The sequence below is a fragment of the Coregonus clupeaformis genome, chromosome 4 (assembly GCF_020615455.1).
Source record: "Coregonus clupeaformis isolate EN_2021a chromosome 4, ASM2061545v1, whole genome shotgun sequence".
NCBI lineage: Eukaryota > Metazoa > Chordata > Actinopteri > Salmoniformes > Salmonidae > Coregonus > Coregonus clupeaformis.
Genome location: NC_059195.1, coordinates 20,763,990 through 20,779,539, shown reverse-complemented (window position 1 = coordinate 20,779,539; position 15,550 = coordinate 20,763,990). Strand labels below are relative to the sequence as shown.

Below are 15,550 nucleotides of genomic sequence, written 5' to 3'. Positions count from 1 at the left end.
CCACAGCCTGCTCTTGTTGGTCAGTCAGAATTTTGCCTCTGCCTCCCCTATTTGGCCTAGTCTCAATTCTACAGGGAACATTACAGTAAGAAGAAACTTGGTCACATCACCTACTCTGTGATACACAATGGTATGCAGTCATTTGACAATTGAGAGTAGCATAATGTTTAGTGCATGCTGACGACTTACCGGTTCTCATTGCAGAAAGTTGTGATTATTGAGGCCACGGTTGACCTTCTGAGGTTTGGTTGTATCATTGTAGCCGCCTCAGTCATTGTCGTGCCATGATTTATGACATGGTCTACAAGTATTGCTCGGATTTCATTGGACACTCTTTGCTGTTGCTGCCGCTGTCTTGGTCCGTGGCCTTGTCCTCTACCACGTTCCCCCCACACCTTTCAAACGAGGCCCACGACCACCTCTCAGAAGGGGTGCTTGTCACCTGCCATTCCTTTGACCAACACGTCTTCCTCGTCTTCCTCCCACCACTGCTTGACCTCTATTGTGACCTGGATCACCTGTCGGCTCCATGTTACAGTACGTATCGCTGTGTTGTTGTAAGTGGATCCCAATCAATTCTTTATATACTCGTTCCACAATGTGAACTCAATCATCAGTAACGAGTTGGCAGAATTGGACAAGCAATTACAAGGGCCTGCATCCATACAGTGCAGTACTGTCAATACTGTAAATAGTCTGAAAAGGTGGTACATGGGACCATAGAAACGGTGTCTGATAAAGAATGATGATGAAATATTACATCCATAGATAATGTAGTCTAATTGGTTCATGCTCCACGCTAATTGGTGACAATGAATCTTGTTATCTTGAAACTTTTATGATCTAAACATGGAATGTTATTTGTCTGTTTCCATACAACTATGCATTAAGAGTAATGCAACAGTTACTTATCATTTTGAGCAGTTGTATCAATTGATAGTTGGATAATTGTAATGAAATGAATAGACATCTGAAATGTAATGTGTGAATTGCCTTTTGAAATAGTAGTACTTTGATGTTAAGTTGTGTCATATTGAACAGGTGATTTTTGTTAAATGAACAAATGATCTTAGTTTTATGTGTATTGTATCCAAGCAATTGAAAAAAGTGTTAGAGTTTTGAAAAATGTGCATTTTGATCATTGGTTGTGAGTTTTGTGACGTCAAGGTGACGTCAAGGTTCTGAAATGAGTGCCAAAGTGATTGTAAAAAACTGTAATTCCTATCTAACCCTAACGGCTTGTGAAACCCCCACACAGAGGTGTGAAATTCCTCAACTTGAGGAGCCTCAGACATCAGAACAATGGCCTGACAACAACTGAGACATTTTTTAGCAAGATGGCATCTGCCAAAAGTGTGTTGAATAGACAAGGGTGAAAATAAAAACAATATGCAGGTTTTCTTTTAAATGTGTTGTTTATTTTAAAGTGCAGATATCCAAATGCTGAAATTTAAGTTGAACATGCATGGCTAAATATATTACCAAAATTACAGATTTACATTAAAAAAAAAAGGGGTTTAAGGATATTTTTGAGTCCCATCAGCTATTGGTGATTTCGTGCTGACTGACTAGCTGTTAATCCGTTCCAAATCTTCTCCTTCTCCACCCAAATATTTTCTTGACACCCCATAGTCAAACAACAGTTCTTCCTGAACCGGAATGTCTCGTTGGGCAATGAAAAGGATGACGTTCCACACTTTGCCGTCCTCTTCAAGTTGCTGAAGCTGACCTTTTATGTTGCTTCTCTTTCTGGAGTGGTTGATCCTCCGTCCAATCGTGTCCTTCTCTGGGTGGCAAGGGCAGGGCACAGTCTTGGCATCTATGCAGCACGTTTTCCCTGATACATCCTTGTAGAAATATAGGTACCCCACCTCGTCGTCATCTGTTGCTGCCAAAAGTTCTTTCCCCTGCTTCCCCGAGAGTGGGAGACCGTGGTAGTCACAGACGACTTCCCCTTTGGCAAATTTCCGTGTTGTCGTGACCTTTCTTCCTTTGACAGGGTCACTGGAAATGCACAGTCCTTTCCACTTCTGGGACTTCACCAGTTTTATAATTGCAGTGTTTTCATTTTTTGTGTCAATGTCGCTTGAAGGTTGCCAGTAACGAAGGACATCCTCCACCATCACTTTGTTCTTCTCCCAGTTCTGCCGTTTAATGTATATCTCTGCTTTTCTGGCAGTGGGTTCTCTTCTGGGGAAGTGAGCTGTAACAATGCAAAGACAAAAATACATGTGTTATTATTTATGTCATTTACTCAATAGCAGAAGCCCTTATCCAGGACTACTTACAGTCGTAGCTATGTGACTAAATCAAGTACATTCTCGTAATACCTAATATGTTAAAAAATTGTATTCAGTCTATTGTATTTTAAACTGCATCTTTACCGATCACATAATCCCGTCTCATTTTCTCTTGCTGGTTTCTCCACTTGTCATAACAGTGTCTCTCATGCCTTCCTGCAATCAGTAGTCTGTCCTTCTTCTTGATTGATTGTCCATCAACTGTGACAGGGAAGCTTTGATAGAAGAGGTTCAAGGCCTGTGCCTCATCCAACGTTTGGCTGCTGGACAATGCTCCTGTTCCACAACTTGTGCTTGCGGAGGAGGGGCCTGCAGTCTCATTACTTGAAAAAGGGGAAAATAACAAAAAAAAACGTGTTAGCCATATGTAACAACTTTACAAGACATTGTAAAGGGTCATTTATATAATGAGTATAACTACTCACTCAGATTCACTGGACATGGTAACTTTGGAGATCAGCTTCATTCCCATGCAGGCATTGAGTGGTGTCTTCATGCGGTAGTGCCTGTCAGCTGTGGCAGTTGTATGGTCCAAGTAGTCAGCAACAAGTGCCTTCTCTGCATCCGTGAAGTTGGCTTTGGTGTGTGTCTCAAAAATGTGCCTTGCTACCTGGCTGGTGATGTTGGGGAGTTTGTATCTGATGAAAGAACAAGAAAAAACAGTTTTGGTTTTAGAAAACTGTACTGTCATAAAAGTATTGTGTAATGATAAAAACAGCGTTGTTCTTAACAGTGTTCGACTTACTTGGCATGAAACCTTTGTAGGTCATTGGACGGGTTGTAGATGGCTCTTCCAACTGTGGAAATGAAGAATCTCTCATCTTCTTCCACGTCATCACAGTTTTGAAGAAAAGCTGGTCGAACGTGTCGGTAGTACGTATCCAACCACTGAAAATGTAGACAAAAAAAACAACATATTTACCAGGTTTGTATTAAATCAATCTCATTCACAATAACCAGATTGTGGTAAATATACTTACTGCATCTTCCTCCTCGTCTAACGAAACGGTTGCCACCTGCTGTGTCCCTGTCTTGTGTTGCTTAACACAGATGACAGTCCATTTCTCACCATTTGGCAAGATGCACTCCTTCCTTGAGAGCCATTCGTTCAGCTACAATAGGAAATGTGACATATCAATAAAACATATGCCAAAAAAAAGCAAAATACGATTCAACATTATAGCAATTAGATGACATTAGTTAACTTACGGTCATATTTTTTACAACTCCAGCCCTTTGGAGATGTTTCAGCATGAGCAGAGACTCCAGGTAGGACAGCATGAGCAGTTGTTCAGGTTCATCCAACGATTCTTCACTCGTGGCCTTCCCAATGACACCCAGAAAGTCTTTCTTGGCCACCTCCAAGACTGCCACACATTCTTTTGGTGTCTTTGCAACCGTCACCATCTGTGTGTACCTGCAGAAAAACAATAATACATTCATGATTTTGAAGAACGACAATAACGCACACTTAAAAATGTTACCTACGTTTCCGTGAGGATCCAATTTTAAAATATATATATACCTTTTCCCGGTAATTTCCTGAGACACCTGCTTGCTCGTGGACTTCTGTAAGTCGTTCAGGCAGCCTTGGAAATGCTTGCATTGCTCATACAAGCTCCTGTCTGTCTGGATGAGGTTTGTTGACGTCGTGATGTAGCGAAGAAACCTCTTCAGATTCTTCATGTAGTTTGCAATTGTTTGCTTCTTCTGTCCAATGTTTGCAAGCTTGGTAAAAAAGGACCTGCTTTTCTCCAATTGATTGACAAAATCCAGGGAAGGTTTGATGGAGTCCATGTAAAACAAGAACCTAGACACATTTGCAACCTGTACATGAAAATAAAAAATAATGTTAGTTGCATAGTTAATAACTACTTTGTAATTAAGTAATTCTCATTAAAAATATTTCAACAGTTAAATGAAAGTAAAATTGCTGTACATAACCTCCTGTTTGAAATTGGGAATGTTGTGGTCGTCAGCGGAGATATTTGGCAAATCCAGCCAGCAGATCACAATCCAGAGGGTGCTTTTGGTACAAACCACTCATTTGCATTGCCTTTCTCAGTTTGTTGTCCCATGACTGGTTCATTGGTCTGGAAAACATTTGGTATGCAGATTAGAATCAATAAAATACATCCATGTTCACTTATATACTTATGTGTAGTAGTTGTTTATGAGATTATTTATATTTGTATTTACTTACGGTTGGTACAAGGCAGACTGGTCATCCTGGTCATCCTGGTCATCCTGGTCAGACTGGTTAGACTGGTTAGACTGGTCAGACTGGTCAGACTGGTCATCCTGGTCAGACTGGTCAGACTGGTCATCCTGGTCAGACTGGTCATCCTGGTCATCCTGGTCAGACTGGTCATCCTGGTCAGACTGGTCAGACTGGTTAGACTGGTCAGACTGGTCAGACTGGTCATCCTGGTCATCCTGGTCAGACTGGTCATCCTCCGTGTTGTTGTCTGATTCAGCATCTGCATCTGCATCTTCAGCTGGTGCCAACACATGAGCCACTTCCACTTGGCTGAAATATCACACAGATAAACAAAAACAATTATATTATATTACAATCAAACATATAATTGGACAACAGTTAAAATGAGTTGAAATATGATGTAACTTGCATATATATTATTTTATCGGTGTAAGAAATAGCTTACAGAGGTGCTTGTTTGACTTCTGGCTTGTTTTTAACAATATGATCCGTTTCTTCAAGCTTCTGGATCAGGAGTCGGAGTGCGTCTTGTTGTATAACGACACCGCTCAGTAAACTGTAGTCAAAGATCCTGCCTTTGCCAAGATGCTCTATCATGGAATCTCGGGCAGTGGTGACTTCCTGAACAATCTCTTGTTTTGTTTTTAACTTCATGCACACTCTGCTGAGGTGTAGAGAGAGGGTGTCCTGGTTCTTCAAGCAAAATCTGCAGACAAGAGGGATCCTTCTTTGTTTTCTGTAAGACAGTAAATGCACAGTAAGTCCATGTAATGAAGTTACTAGCAGTATGTCAACACTTACACACCTGTTATTACTAGTGCTAGCAGAGCTACTGCTAACATTAATAACAGCAACGTTACTGTGGTTTAATTGTGTTTCTGGCCTCAAAGCTTCTAATGCTCTCACCCAAAAGCACCTCAAATTTAGGTCATGCTTCATTTTGGGCCTACTACTAACATTAATAACAGCAACATACTAACAGTAATATACATTGAATAATTAAAGAGATAAATTACCTTGAACCAGCTGCATTTGCAGATGCCATCTTGCTGAAAAATAAAGGAAGTAATAACACAATCGCAAAGAAATCTCTGCAGAATAAGGAAAAAAAGCAATAATCCAAAATATCAGCTCCCAGAAGGAAAGAGTGTTGTCGTTGCTCTCAGTTGAATTCTCTTTTCTGAAGTGGAGAATATACTGTTGCCTTGGTCAGTATATATACAATCAGATTGGCCCAACCCAATTCCACAATAAAATATTCCATTCAGGGTAGATTTACGCATACGCAAATGAGATGACTCGTACAGCTTCACGCCTCACAATACCTCTGCAGCTCAGATTTCAACCCTGGCATTGCAAACACCGTGCAACTCTTATAATAATAATAATAATAATATGCCATTTAGCAGACACTTTTATCCAAAGCGACTTACAGTCATGCGTGCATAAATGTTTGTGTGTGGGTGGTCCCGGGGATCGAACCCACTACCTTGGCGTTACAAGCGCCGTGCTCTACCAGCTGAGCTACAGAGGACCACACTCTTATCCAGAGTGACATACAGTTAGTGGATACATATATTTTTTTGTGTTATTTTTTTTTTTCATACCTGCCCCCAGTGGGAATCGAACCCACAACCCTGGCATTGCAAACACCATGCTCTACCAACTGAGCTACATTCCTGCCACATTTCAGACTACTGCACATAATACTTCCTATCTAAACCTTTAAAGTCTTACCAAAATTACAGATTTACATTTTAAAAAGGGGTTTAAGGATATTCCATTCAGGGTAGATTTACACATACGTAAATGAGTTGACTCATACAGCTTCACACCTCGCAATACCTCTGCAGCTCAGATGGTAGAGCAAGCCACTTCAATCCCTGGGACCACCCATACACAAAAATGTATGCACGCATGACTGTAAGTCACTTTGGATAAAAGCGTCTGCTAAATTGTATATTTCTAGCCTCGACAGCCCACTTTTTGGGCCTTATCCTGAGACCTTTCTTGATGTCTATATTTTAGCCCAAAAATCTTCAGAGCCTGCTGATCTCCACATATGTTGCTCTTTATGTGCCCCACAACCATAATCTGGAAATATATTAATTTCAGACTTCTGGACATAAAACTTACTATCTAACAGGGGTTGTGGGAATCGAACCCACAACCCTGGCATTGCAAACACCATGCTCTACAAACTGAGCTACATTCCTGCCACATTTCAGACTACTGCACATAATACTTCCTATCTAAACCTAACTGCTTGTGAAACCCCCACACAGAGGTGTGAAATTCCTCTGCTTGAGGAGCCTCAAACATCAGAACAATGGCCTCACAACACCTGAGACATTTTTTAGCAAGATGGCATCTGCCAAACGTGTGTTGAATAGACAAGGGTGAAAATAAAAACAATATGCAGGTTTTCTTTTAAATGTGTTGTTTATTTTAAAGTGCAGATACCCAAAACTGACTTTTTACACAGCATTTCAACATTTTTCAATTAAAAATGGAAAGAAAGCTGTAATCTTTACCCAAATGGTCTCAAATCATAGGCCTGATCACCCTGGACCAGAGCCAGTGTGTAATGTCAGTAGAACTGTTCCTGTATAACTTGCCATTCTCCTTGCATTAGGCTGTTGGGTCAGGGAGGAGGGAGGTTGAAATGCTGGGAAGAACATCTCCACAGAAGATCAACGTATCCTTTCAACCTTTTTCAAATGAGAGTAACGGTGCCCTCGGGCACCCCTGCAGCTTTGGTGACCGGGCAGGGGGTGCAGGCCTAGAGGCCTGGATGTCTGTAGTTCAAGGGAGTAAGCTGTACACTCAGGCCCAGGTCGAGGGCTGTTGACCGGGCAGGGAGTGCAGGCCTAGAGGTCTGGATGTCTGTAGTTCAAGGGAGTAAGCTGTACACTCAGGCCCAGGTCGAGGGCTGTTGACCGGGCAGGGAGTGCAGGCCTAGAGGTCTGGATGTCTGTAGTTCAAGGGGAGTAAGCTGTACACTCAGGCCCAGGTCGAGGGCTGTTGACCGGGCAGGGAGTGCAGGCCTAGAGGTCTGGATGTCTGTAGTTCAAGGGAGTAAGCTGTACACTCAGGCCCAGGTCGAGGGCTGTTGACCGGGCAGGGAGTGCAGGCCTAGAGGTCTGGATGTCTGTAGTTCAAGGGAGTAAGCTGTGCTCTCAAAAAACCCAGGATAGAAACCTGGTTTTCTAATATGTACCGGTTCATGAGGGTTGCCTAATCACACAAATGACATTTTGGAAGGATTTAACCTATTTGAAAAAAAGTTGAAAGGCAACGTGGATCTACTGTGGAGTAGTTCTTCCCAGCATTGCAACCAAATCAGATTTATATCACATATCGCCTGGTGTGATTTAAAATGGAAAGAAAGCTCTAATCTTTACCCAAATGGTCTCAAATTATAGGCCTGATCACCCTGGACCAATGCCTGTTGGTAATTTCAGTGGAACCGTCCAACCCAAGTAGCTATTCAACCTCAAAACTACCTTGTTTTGCTGTACATTCAAAACAGCAGTATAATGTGAAACTTCTTATGGGCATTTAACAATGACAGAAAGTCTAATCTTTTCCCAAATGGTCTCAAATGAGCTGAACTCAGGCCCATGGGAGATGTCTTTTACTAGGCAGGGAGTTTAGAACAAGATGCATTGAGCTCCAGAGGTCACAAGGTAAATGTGGGCCTGCATGGATGTCAGCAGGGCATGAGGAAGAAGGCCCAAGTGAATAGGTGTGTCTGTGTGTGTGTGAGTGAACCTGTCCTACATGGGGGCAGAGCATGCAGCCCCTGTGGAGGCAGACCACTCTCTCCCCCCTTTCTCCTAGCCTGCTGCACCTCTGGATGACCAGGGAGTGAGCTGTACTCTCAGGCCCATGGGAGAGAGTGTTTTAATAATAATAATAAATAATAATATGCCATTTAGCAGACGCTTTTATCCAAAGCGACTTACAGTCATGCGTGCATACATTTTTGTGTATGGGGGTGGTCCCGGGGATCGAACCCACTACCTTGGCGTTACAAGCGCCGTGCTCTACCAGCTGAGCTACAGAGGACCACATTTAATAGGCAGATAGTGTTTAAATAGAGGCATGGAGCTCCAGGGAGTGAGCTGTACTCTCAGGCCCATGGGAGATGTCCTTTACTAGGCAGGGAGTATAGAACAAGATGCATGGAGCTCCAGAGGTCACAAGGTCAATGTGGGCCTGCATGGATGTCAGCAGGGCATGAGGGAGAAGGCCCAAGTGAATAGGTGTGTCGTGTGTGTCTGTGTGTGTGTGAGTGAACCTTGGGGTCTCCCCAACCCGGCCATGGACCCCCAGCCCGCCCATGTGTGAGTCAGGAGCCATCGGGACCACCCATACACAAAAATGTATGCACGCACGACTGTAAGTCGCTTTGGATAAAAGCGTCTGCTAAATGGCATACATATATTATTATTATTATTATCATCCCCATGTTCCCATAGTGAAAACCATCCAATTATCAGGTGCACGGATTGGGGGTGGCCCCCCTTGGGGTCTCCCCCAACCCGGCCATGGCATCTGCCATAGAAAATATCCTTAAACCCCTTTTTTAAAATGTAAATCTGTAATTTTGGTAATATATTTAGCCATGCATGTTCAACTTAAATTTCAGTTTTGGGTATCTGCACTTTAAAATAAACAACACATTTAAAAGAAAACCTGCATATTGTTTTTATTTTCACCCTTGTCTATTCAACACACTTTTGGCAGATACCATCTTGCTAAAGAATGTCTCAGGTGTTGTCAGGCCATTGTTCTGATGTCTGAGGCTCCTCAAGTTGAGGAATTTCACACCTCTGTGTGGGGGTTTCACAAGCAGTTAGGTTTAGATAGGAAGTATTATGTGCAGTAGTCTGAAATGTGGCAGGAATGTACCTCAGTTGGTAGAGCATGGTGTTTGCAATGCCAGGGTTGTGCCAGGGTTGTGGGTTCGATTCCCAAACCTGCCATCTGAGCCTGTTCTAGCCACACGCCGGGAGCCTCTTAGACATCCTAACACAGGGAGAAAGATTAAGGACTGGGTGATTGACATAGGTAAACCTGTTGTGGTGATAGGAGATTCAAATCTGTCAAGCATCCCTGCCTTTTGTGATGCAGGTGGATAGCTTTCCAGGGGCCACCTGCTATCATCTGAAAGGCGTTTTGGAGAAGCTAGAACCAAACCCTGCCATAGAGAAGGTGATTCTGTCTGCAGGCTTAAACAACTGCCTCTTGAGACAGACATCTAGCACCACCTGGAAACAGCTGCAGCAGTTGCTGAAAGTGTGTGAGAACATGTTTCCTAGTGCAATACTCTATGTCCCACTCATACATTTTCCAGATAGGCTGGAAAGAGATCAGCAGTCTCTCATAAATAGACTGAACCAAACCATTTTGGAGAGATGCAATTACTTAACTGACATGAATAGACTCCGGTTCCGCACACAGCCCCGTGATCCAGTCCACTGGACGGCTGAGACAGCTGTTGAGATCCTTCAATTCTGGCTGGATCAATTAAACATGTAAGGGGAGAACAATGTCAGGATACAGCTCCCCATTGGAATATTACCAACCTCTCTCTATCCTATAGACTTACAGAGACAGGGAGGGAAGTTTTAGGAGAGATGTATTGACTGGGGGAATGTACCAATAAATGGATTTGAAAATTGTGTGGTTTTCTTCTATTTTACAAATAAAATATTTTTGGATCCACGATGTTATACTGGCATTGGCTGTATTTCATATTGCAAACGGACAAGTACATTTGCAATACATTTCAGTGGGCATTTATTATCACCAATTGGACATGCTGAAAATCAACACCGATGAGCAAGGGGAGAGGATCCACTATCATTCCTTGGCCAGCCCGAGTTCAATAATCTTGAAAATGTGGCATTTAAGCTTTGTAAGAGCATGTCCAATTGGTGGTTATAAATGCCCATTGTAAGATATCGGAGACGGGCCACACGCCAGGAGCCCCTTAGACATCCTACAGTTTTTTACAATCACTTTGGCACTCATTTCAGAACCTTGACGTCATTTTTCAAAACTCTAGACACACAACTCACAACCAATGATCAAAATGCACATTTTTCAAAACTCTTAACACTTTTTTCAATTGCTTGGATACAATACACATAAAACTAAGATCATTTGTTCATTTAACAAAAATCACCTGTTCAATATGACACAACTTAACATCAAAGTACTACTATTTCAAAAGGCAATTACATTTCAGATGAGTGTCTATTCATTTCATTACAATTATCCAACTATCAATTGATACAACTGCTCAAAATGATAAGTAACTGTTGCATTGCTCTTAATGCATAGTTGTATGGAAACAGACAAACAATATTCCATGTTTAGATCATGAAAGTTTCAAAATAACGAGATTCATTCATTCATTGTGTGTGTGTGGTGTGTGTGTGTGACTATTGTCACCCACATGTGTCTCATATAGGCAGATCCCACTATTCAAGTCATTACACCATTCAACTGGACTGTGGAAGTAGAGGGCTGCATTACCATGGGACGGCCCGCTGGACCTGCCGGTCCCGACAGAGATCATTGTGGCACGGCCGGCCTTTTTCATGCAGCGGGAGGGAGCGGGCAGTCAGGCAGACTACTTTGGGATGAAAATAGTTGTGTTGTCCCGCAGATTATTTGGAAAGGTCATCTTTCTGCTTGGTATGCCTTAGCGAACCTGTTGTATTAAAATCACATCTTTGTCGCATTATTCATGTAACCGGTGTGAAATGGCTAGCTAGTTAGCGGTGCGCACTAGTAGCGTTTCAATCGGTGACGCCACTCGCTCTGAGACCTTGAAGTAGATGTTTCCCCATTGCTCTGCAAGGTCCGCTGCTTTTTGTGGAGCGACGGGTAACGGCGCTTCGAGGGTGACTGTTGTCGATGTGTGCAGAGGGTCCCTGGTTCAAGCCCAGGTAGGGGCGAGGAGAGGGACGGAAGCAACATGGTTACATTGACACACTCAGAATTCGCTGTTTCAACTTCAGTAGCCTCTCCTCTCCTCTCCTAGTTGGGCGTGGGGTCTCATTGAAATAGAGTAGGCTGGCAACATGGGCGGAGAATCACGTGGCAGTTAACTTCAATATGATTAGACTGTAGTTTACTACAGTGTCTGTAAATCAATATCGATAATGGAAAGAAGCAGAGGGCGCTCAGCCAACGTGAGTCGAGGTGCGATCGAAAATATATACCATAATTGAAAAGGCACATAGGTTTGGCTACTATGGTTAACTAGCTTTGTGCCTTTTCAATAAGAACTGATTACCCAGTCATTTGTCTCTGCCTGCAAATCGTCCTCCTAAAAGGTAGTCTATACCCTATATGCAAAACGTCATTATTCCAGCTGCTTCCAGTTCAGTAGCCGTACCTGCGAGATCAGGTGCGAGTGTGGTCTCAATTAAATAGAGCAGGCGATAGCCTATTGTACGGTGGCCGGGAAGTGCAAAGCAACAGGCCACCGTACTATTGACCCCTTTCTGTGTTTGCAAACATTGTCGCACGAGGAAGATGCGCATAAATTAGTGGCAGAACACCAGGGAGTTCTTATAGAACGGTGGCAGAACACCAGGGAGTTCTTATAGAACGGTGGCAGAACACCAGGGAGTTCTTATAGAACGGTGGCAGAACACCAGGGAGTTCTTATAGAACGGTGGCAGAACACCAGGGAGTTCTTATAGAACGGTGGCAGAACACCAGGGAGTTCTTATAGAACGGTGGCAGAACACCAGGGAGTTCTTATAGAACGGTGGCAGAACACCAGGGAGTTCTAATAGAACGGTGGCAGAACACCAGGGAGTTCTTATAGAACGGTGGCAGAACACCAGGGAGTTCTTATAGAACGGTGGCAGAACACCAGGGAGTTCTTATAGAACGGTGGCAGAACACCAGGGAGTTCTTATAGAACGGTGGCAGAACACCAGGGAGTTCTAATAGAACGGTGGCAGAACACCAGGGAGTTCTTATAGAACGGTGGCAGAACACCAGGGAGTTCTTATAGAACGGTGGCAGAACACCAGGGAGTTCTTATAGAACGGTGGCAGAACACCAGGGAGTTCTTATAGAACGGTGGCAGAACACCAGGGAGTTCTTATAGAACGGTGGCAGAACACCAGGGAGTTCTTATAGAACGGTGGCAGAACACCAGGGAGTTCTTATAGAACGGTGGCAGAACACCAGGGAGTTCTTATAGAACGGTGGCAGAACACCAGGGAGTTCTTATAGAACGGTGGCAGAACACCAGGGAGTTCTTATAGAACGGTGGCAGAACACCAGGGAGTTCTTATAGAACGGTGGCAGAACACCAGGGAGTTCTAATAGAACGGTGGCAGAACACCAGGGAGTTCTTATAGAACGGTGGCAGAACACCAGGGAGTTCTAATAGAACGGTGGCAGAACACCAGGGAGTTCTTATAGAACACCAGCAAAAAAACGCCTCTATTTACGTGTTGCTTATAAGTGCATTTCACACTACTTTTGGATTATAATAGGATTTTAAGGCTCGTATGAATGTCCTGCTTAATATAATGTGTGTGTCACCCTCGCAAATCAACTGCATTATACTTTTTCTTTTAAACGTCAACTTCATCTAGTAAAATGGCTCTTTGGCTAGCTTTTGCTACAGCCTACAGTTTGTCAATGAGCGTTAGCATTCTAGCTAACAACTGCTGCATCCAAAATAGTTATTTTGCAAAGATCACAACCAAATATAATCTTAGCGACTGTTCAAGCAAGAATCAAAACATAATTGTAAGCCTATGAGAACCCCCCCCCAAAAAAAGTTAATTTGTTTAGAAGTAATAAAAACATACATCTAATCGCTAATCGTAGGCTATAAAACTAGCTCAAGAGAAAGTGCAAGTCTCTCCAACTCTGCTCTCTTCAAAATACTATACATCTAGCATACTGGCTGACCTTACCCATTAATACAGATAGCGTAATGTGGCCACGTGAGAATCTCTGGTGATTTAACCTATTTTCTGATGTAATTTCCCAGAATTCCATATAGCCTGTAATTGCTGAGCTGCGTCACATACGCCTAAAATAACATGTTGGGTTTGGGACCAGTTCTCGACGTAGCAGATGGGAATCGGACAGAAAGCCAGCGGGCGTTGTGCGGCTGCGGGTGGGAGCGGGAGCGGGACGAAGAAATCATTTCTGCGCAGACCTCCATATGGAAGCTCATTATAACTGATGGTGCTGTTTTGGTGCTGTGATGTGATTGTTGTTGTACATCTGGACTCATACAGTATGTCACCCTTTAGGACAGATGCAGTTTACCTCACAATAATTAAGGCTTGTTCTTTGTGCAATTTTTTACCACAGCAATATTTTATGACCTGCCTTGTCTGTCTCTGTCTGGGCCAAGCTTTCCCAATGCTGTTCCTCATTGAACGTCAGTGACGTGGTCTCATTTGGCTCATGCACTTCTACAAGCAGCCACTAGATGGCGTCATAAAACATTTGATGTCAAAAAGAACTCTCAGTGAAAAAGTGCCACTGACGTGCTACCATAGAGGTTAGAGGACTCCTCTGTGTGTATCTATCCCATTGGGGCGTCTGGCAGTGCTTGGGTAGCGCCATGGGGTCATCTCCATTTTGAAGTAGTCCATTTTCTTCTTCTACTACTTCTATGAGTTGGTAAACAAACTGAAAGGGTGCATACTGCCACCTGGAGTGTGTTGTTTGAACAGGTATAAAGCCAAGGTTGGCAATTTAATAAAATTAATTAATTAATAAATAATGATTCTTAATGGAATCATGTGATGCTTCCTTAACCCATAGGAAGTCCGACCAGTTGACTACTTCAATGGCAATGTCCATGCAGAAATAGGTTTTATCCATCTAGAGTCCTCTATAATTCTCTATGCGCGATACAGAAGACCAGTGGTTCATGTATTTCTAACAAAGATGGTGGATATATTAAGATAATTCACTCAGAACGTTTCCCGTTGAAAAAAATAGTAAGTTCCGGTCTGCTTAACAGGAAGGGCTCTCCCATAGACACCAATGTGATAGCAGCTGGGTCTGGTCTGCTTAGTTCACTGACTTCCATTGAACCCCCCCAAAAAAGGAGGGAGTGGGATGTCTGGCTTCCTCTTCCTCGTCTCTGCGTCCAATAACATTTTGCTCTGCCCGCAGTACCTCCTTATGTGTTAGTTCAGCCAATCATTTGACCTATGACCTTATGACAGCTTCTCTATTTAACAGGTAGAGCTCCACCACTAAGCGCCAGTCATTAATCTGTCTGTAACCCATGGAGACGGAAAGATGTCGCAACCTTACATCCATCCAATTATGGCCCCTGTGAGCGCGGCACGGCATGAGGCTATCTCCATTTTGAAGTAGTCCATTTTCATCTTCACGATTGGCTGATCCCTCCTGATGACCAGGTTGGACATGACTCCAACAGGGGTCACCAGGAGGGATCAGCCAATGAAGTTGGAAGTACCACCCAGTTGACTACTTTAAAATGGTGGAAGCCCTCAATGGCTCTGCCCATGCAAAAACAGGTTATTTCCCAGATATTACCTCTTTCCATCTCTATGCTGTTACCCCATAAAAGAGCAATCCAAACATGCAGGTAGGAAGACTGCCTTGACTGGGGTCCTGTGTGCCGTGTGCTGAGGTTTTGACTAAAAAGGATATAGCTTTTGTCCGATTTGACATTTCGTAGCATGTTAGGAGAACTTAGGCAGCAGGTTAGGAGAATTAACGTGTCAGGTTAGAATCATTAGGTCAAGGTCAGGAAAAGGGTTAGGGTTAGCTAAAATGTAAAAAAATAAAAATAAAAAAACAACCTTTTGATTTACATTTTACAAAATCTGTATATTTTTTAGCCATGACCATGTGCTGTTTGAAGGGTGCATGTGTGTTTATCCCAGTGGTTAATCCAAGGTTTGCCTTGCTTTAACTGCTATTTGCAATTCAACAACAACAACAACAACAACAACAACAACAACAGATAATGAAACAAACCAAA

The 15,550-nt window shown here is 43.0% G+C and overlaps 2 protein-coding genes across 2 annotated transcripts; both read right to left on the bottom strand.

Annotated features, from left to right (window-relative positions):
* Positions 1-1,505: 1,505 nt before the first annotated feature.
* LOC121553811 lies at positions 1,506-4,271 on the bottom strand. Its single transcript, XM_045210602.1, has 8 exons — positions 4,245-4,271; positions 3,826-4,127; positions 3,510-3,717; positions 3,281-3,412; positions 3,046-3,188; positions 2,726-2,938; positions 2,385-2,623; positions 1,506-2,203 (listed from the first exon to the last, which is right to left on the bottom strand). The coding sequence occupies exons 2-8, from the start codon at positions 4,095-4,097 to the stop codon at positions 1,569-1,571; spliced, it is 1,842 nt and encodes a 613-aa protein (XP_045066537.1). The 5' UTR covers positions 4,098-4,127; positions 4,245-4,271; the 3' UTR covers positions 1,506-1,568.
* Positions 4,272-4,275: 4 nt separating this feature from the next.
* Positions 4,276-5,940, bottom strand: LOC123482368 (glutamic acid-rich protein-like). The gene is made up of 4 exons (XM_045209693.1): positions 5,538-5,940; positions 4,967-5,257; positions 4,504-4,830; positions 4,276-4,393 (listed from the first exon to the last, which is right to left on the bottom strand). The coding sequence occupies exons 1-4, from the start codon at positions 5,564-5,566 to the stop codon at positions 4,276-4,278; spliced, it is 765 nt and encodes a 254-aa protein (XP_045065628.1). The 5' UTR covers positions 5,567-5,940.
* Between the last annotated feature and the right edge of the window lie 9,610 nt (positions 5,941-15,550).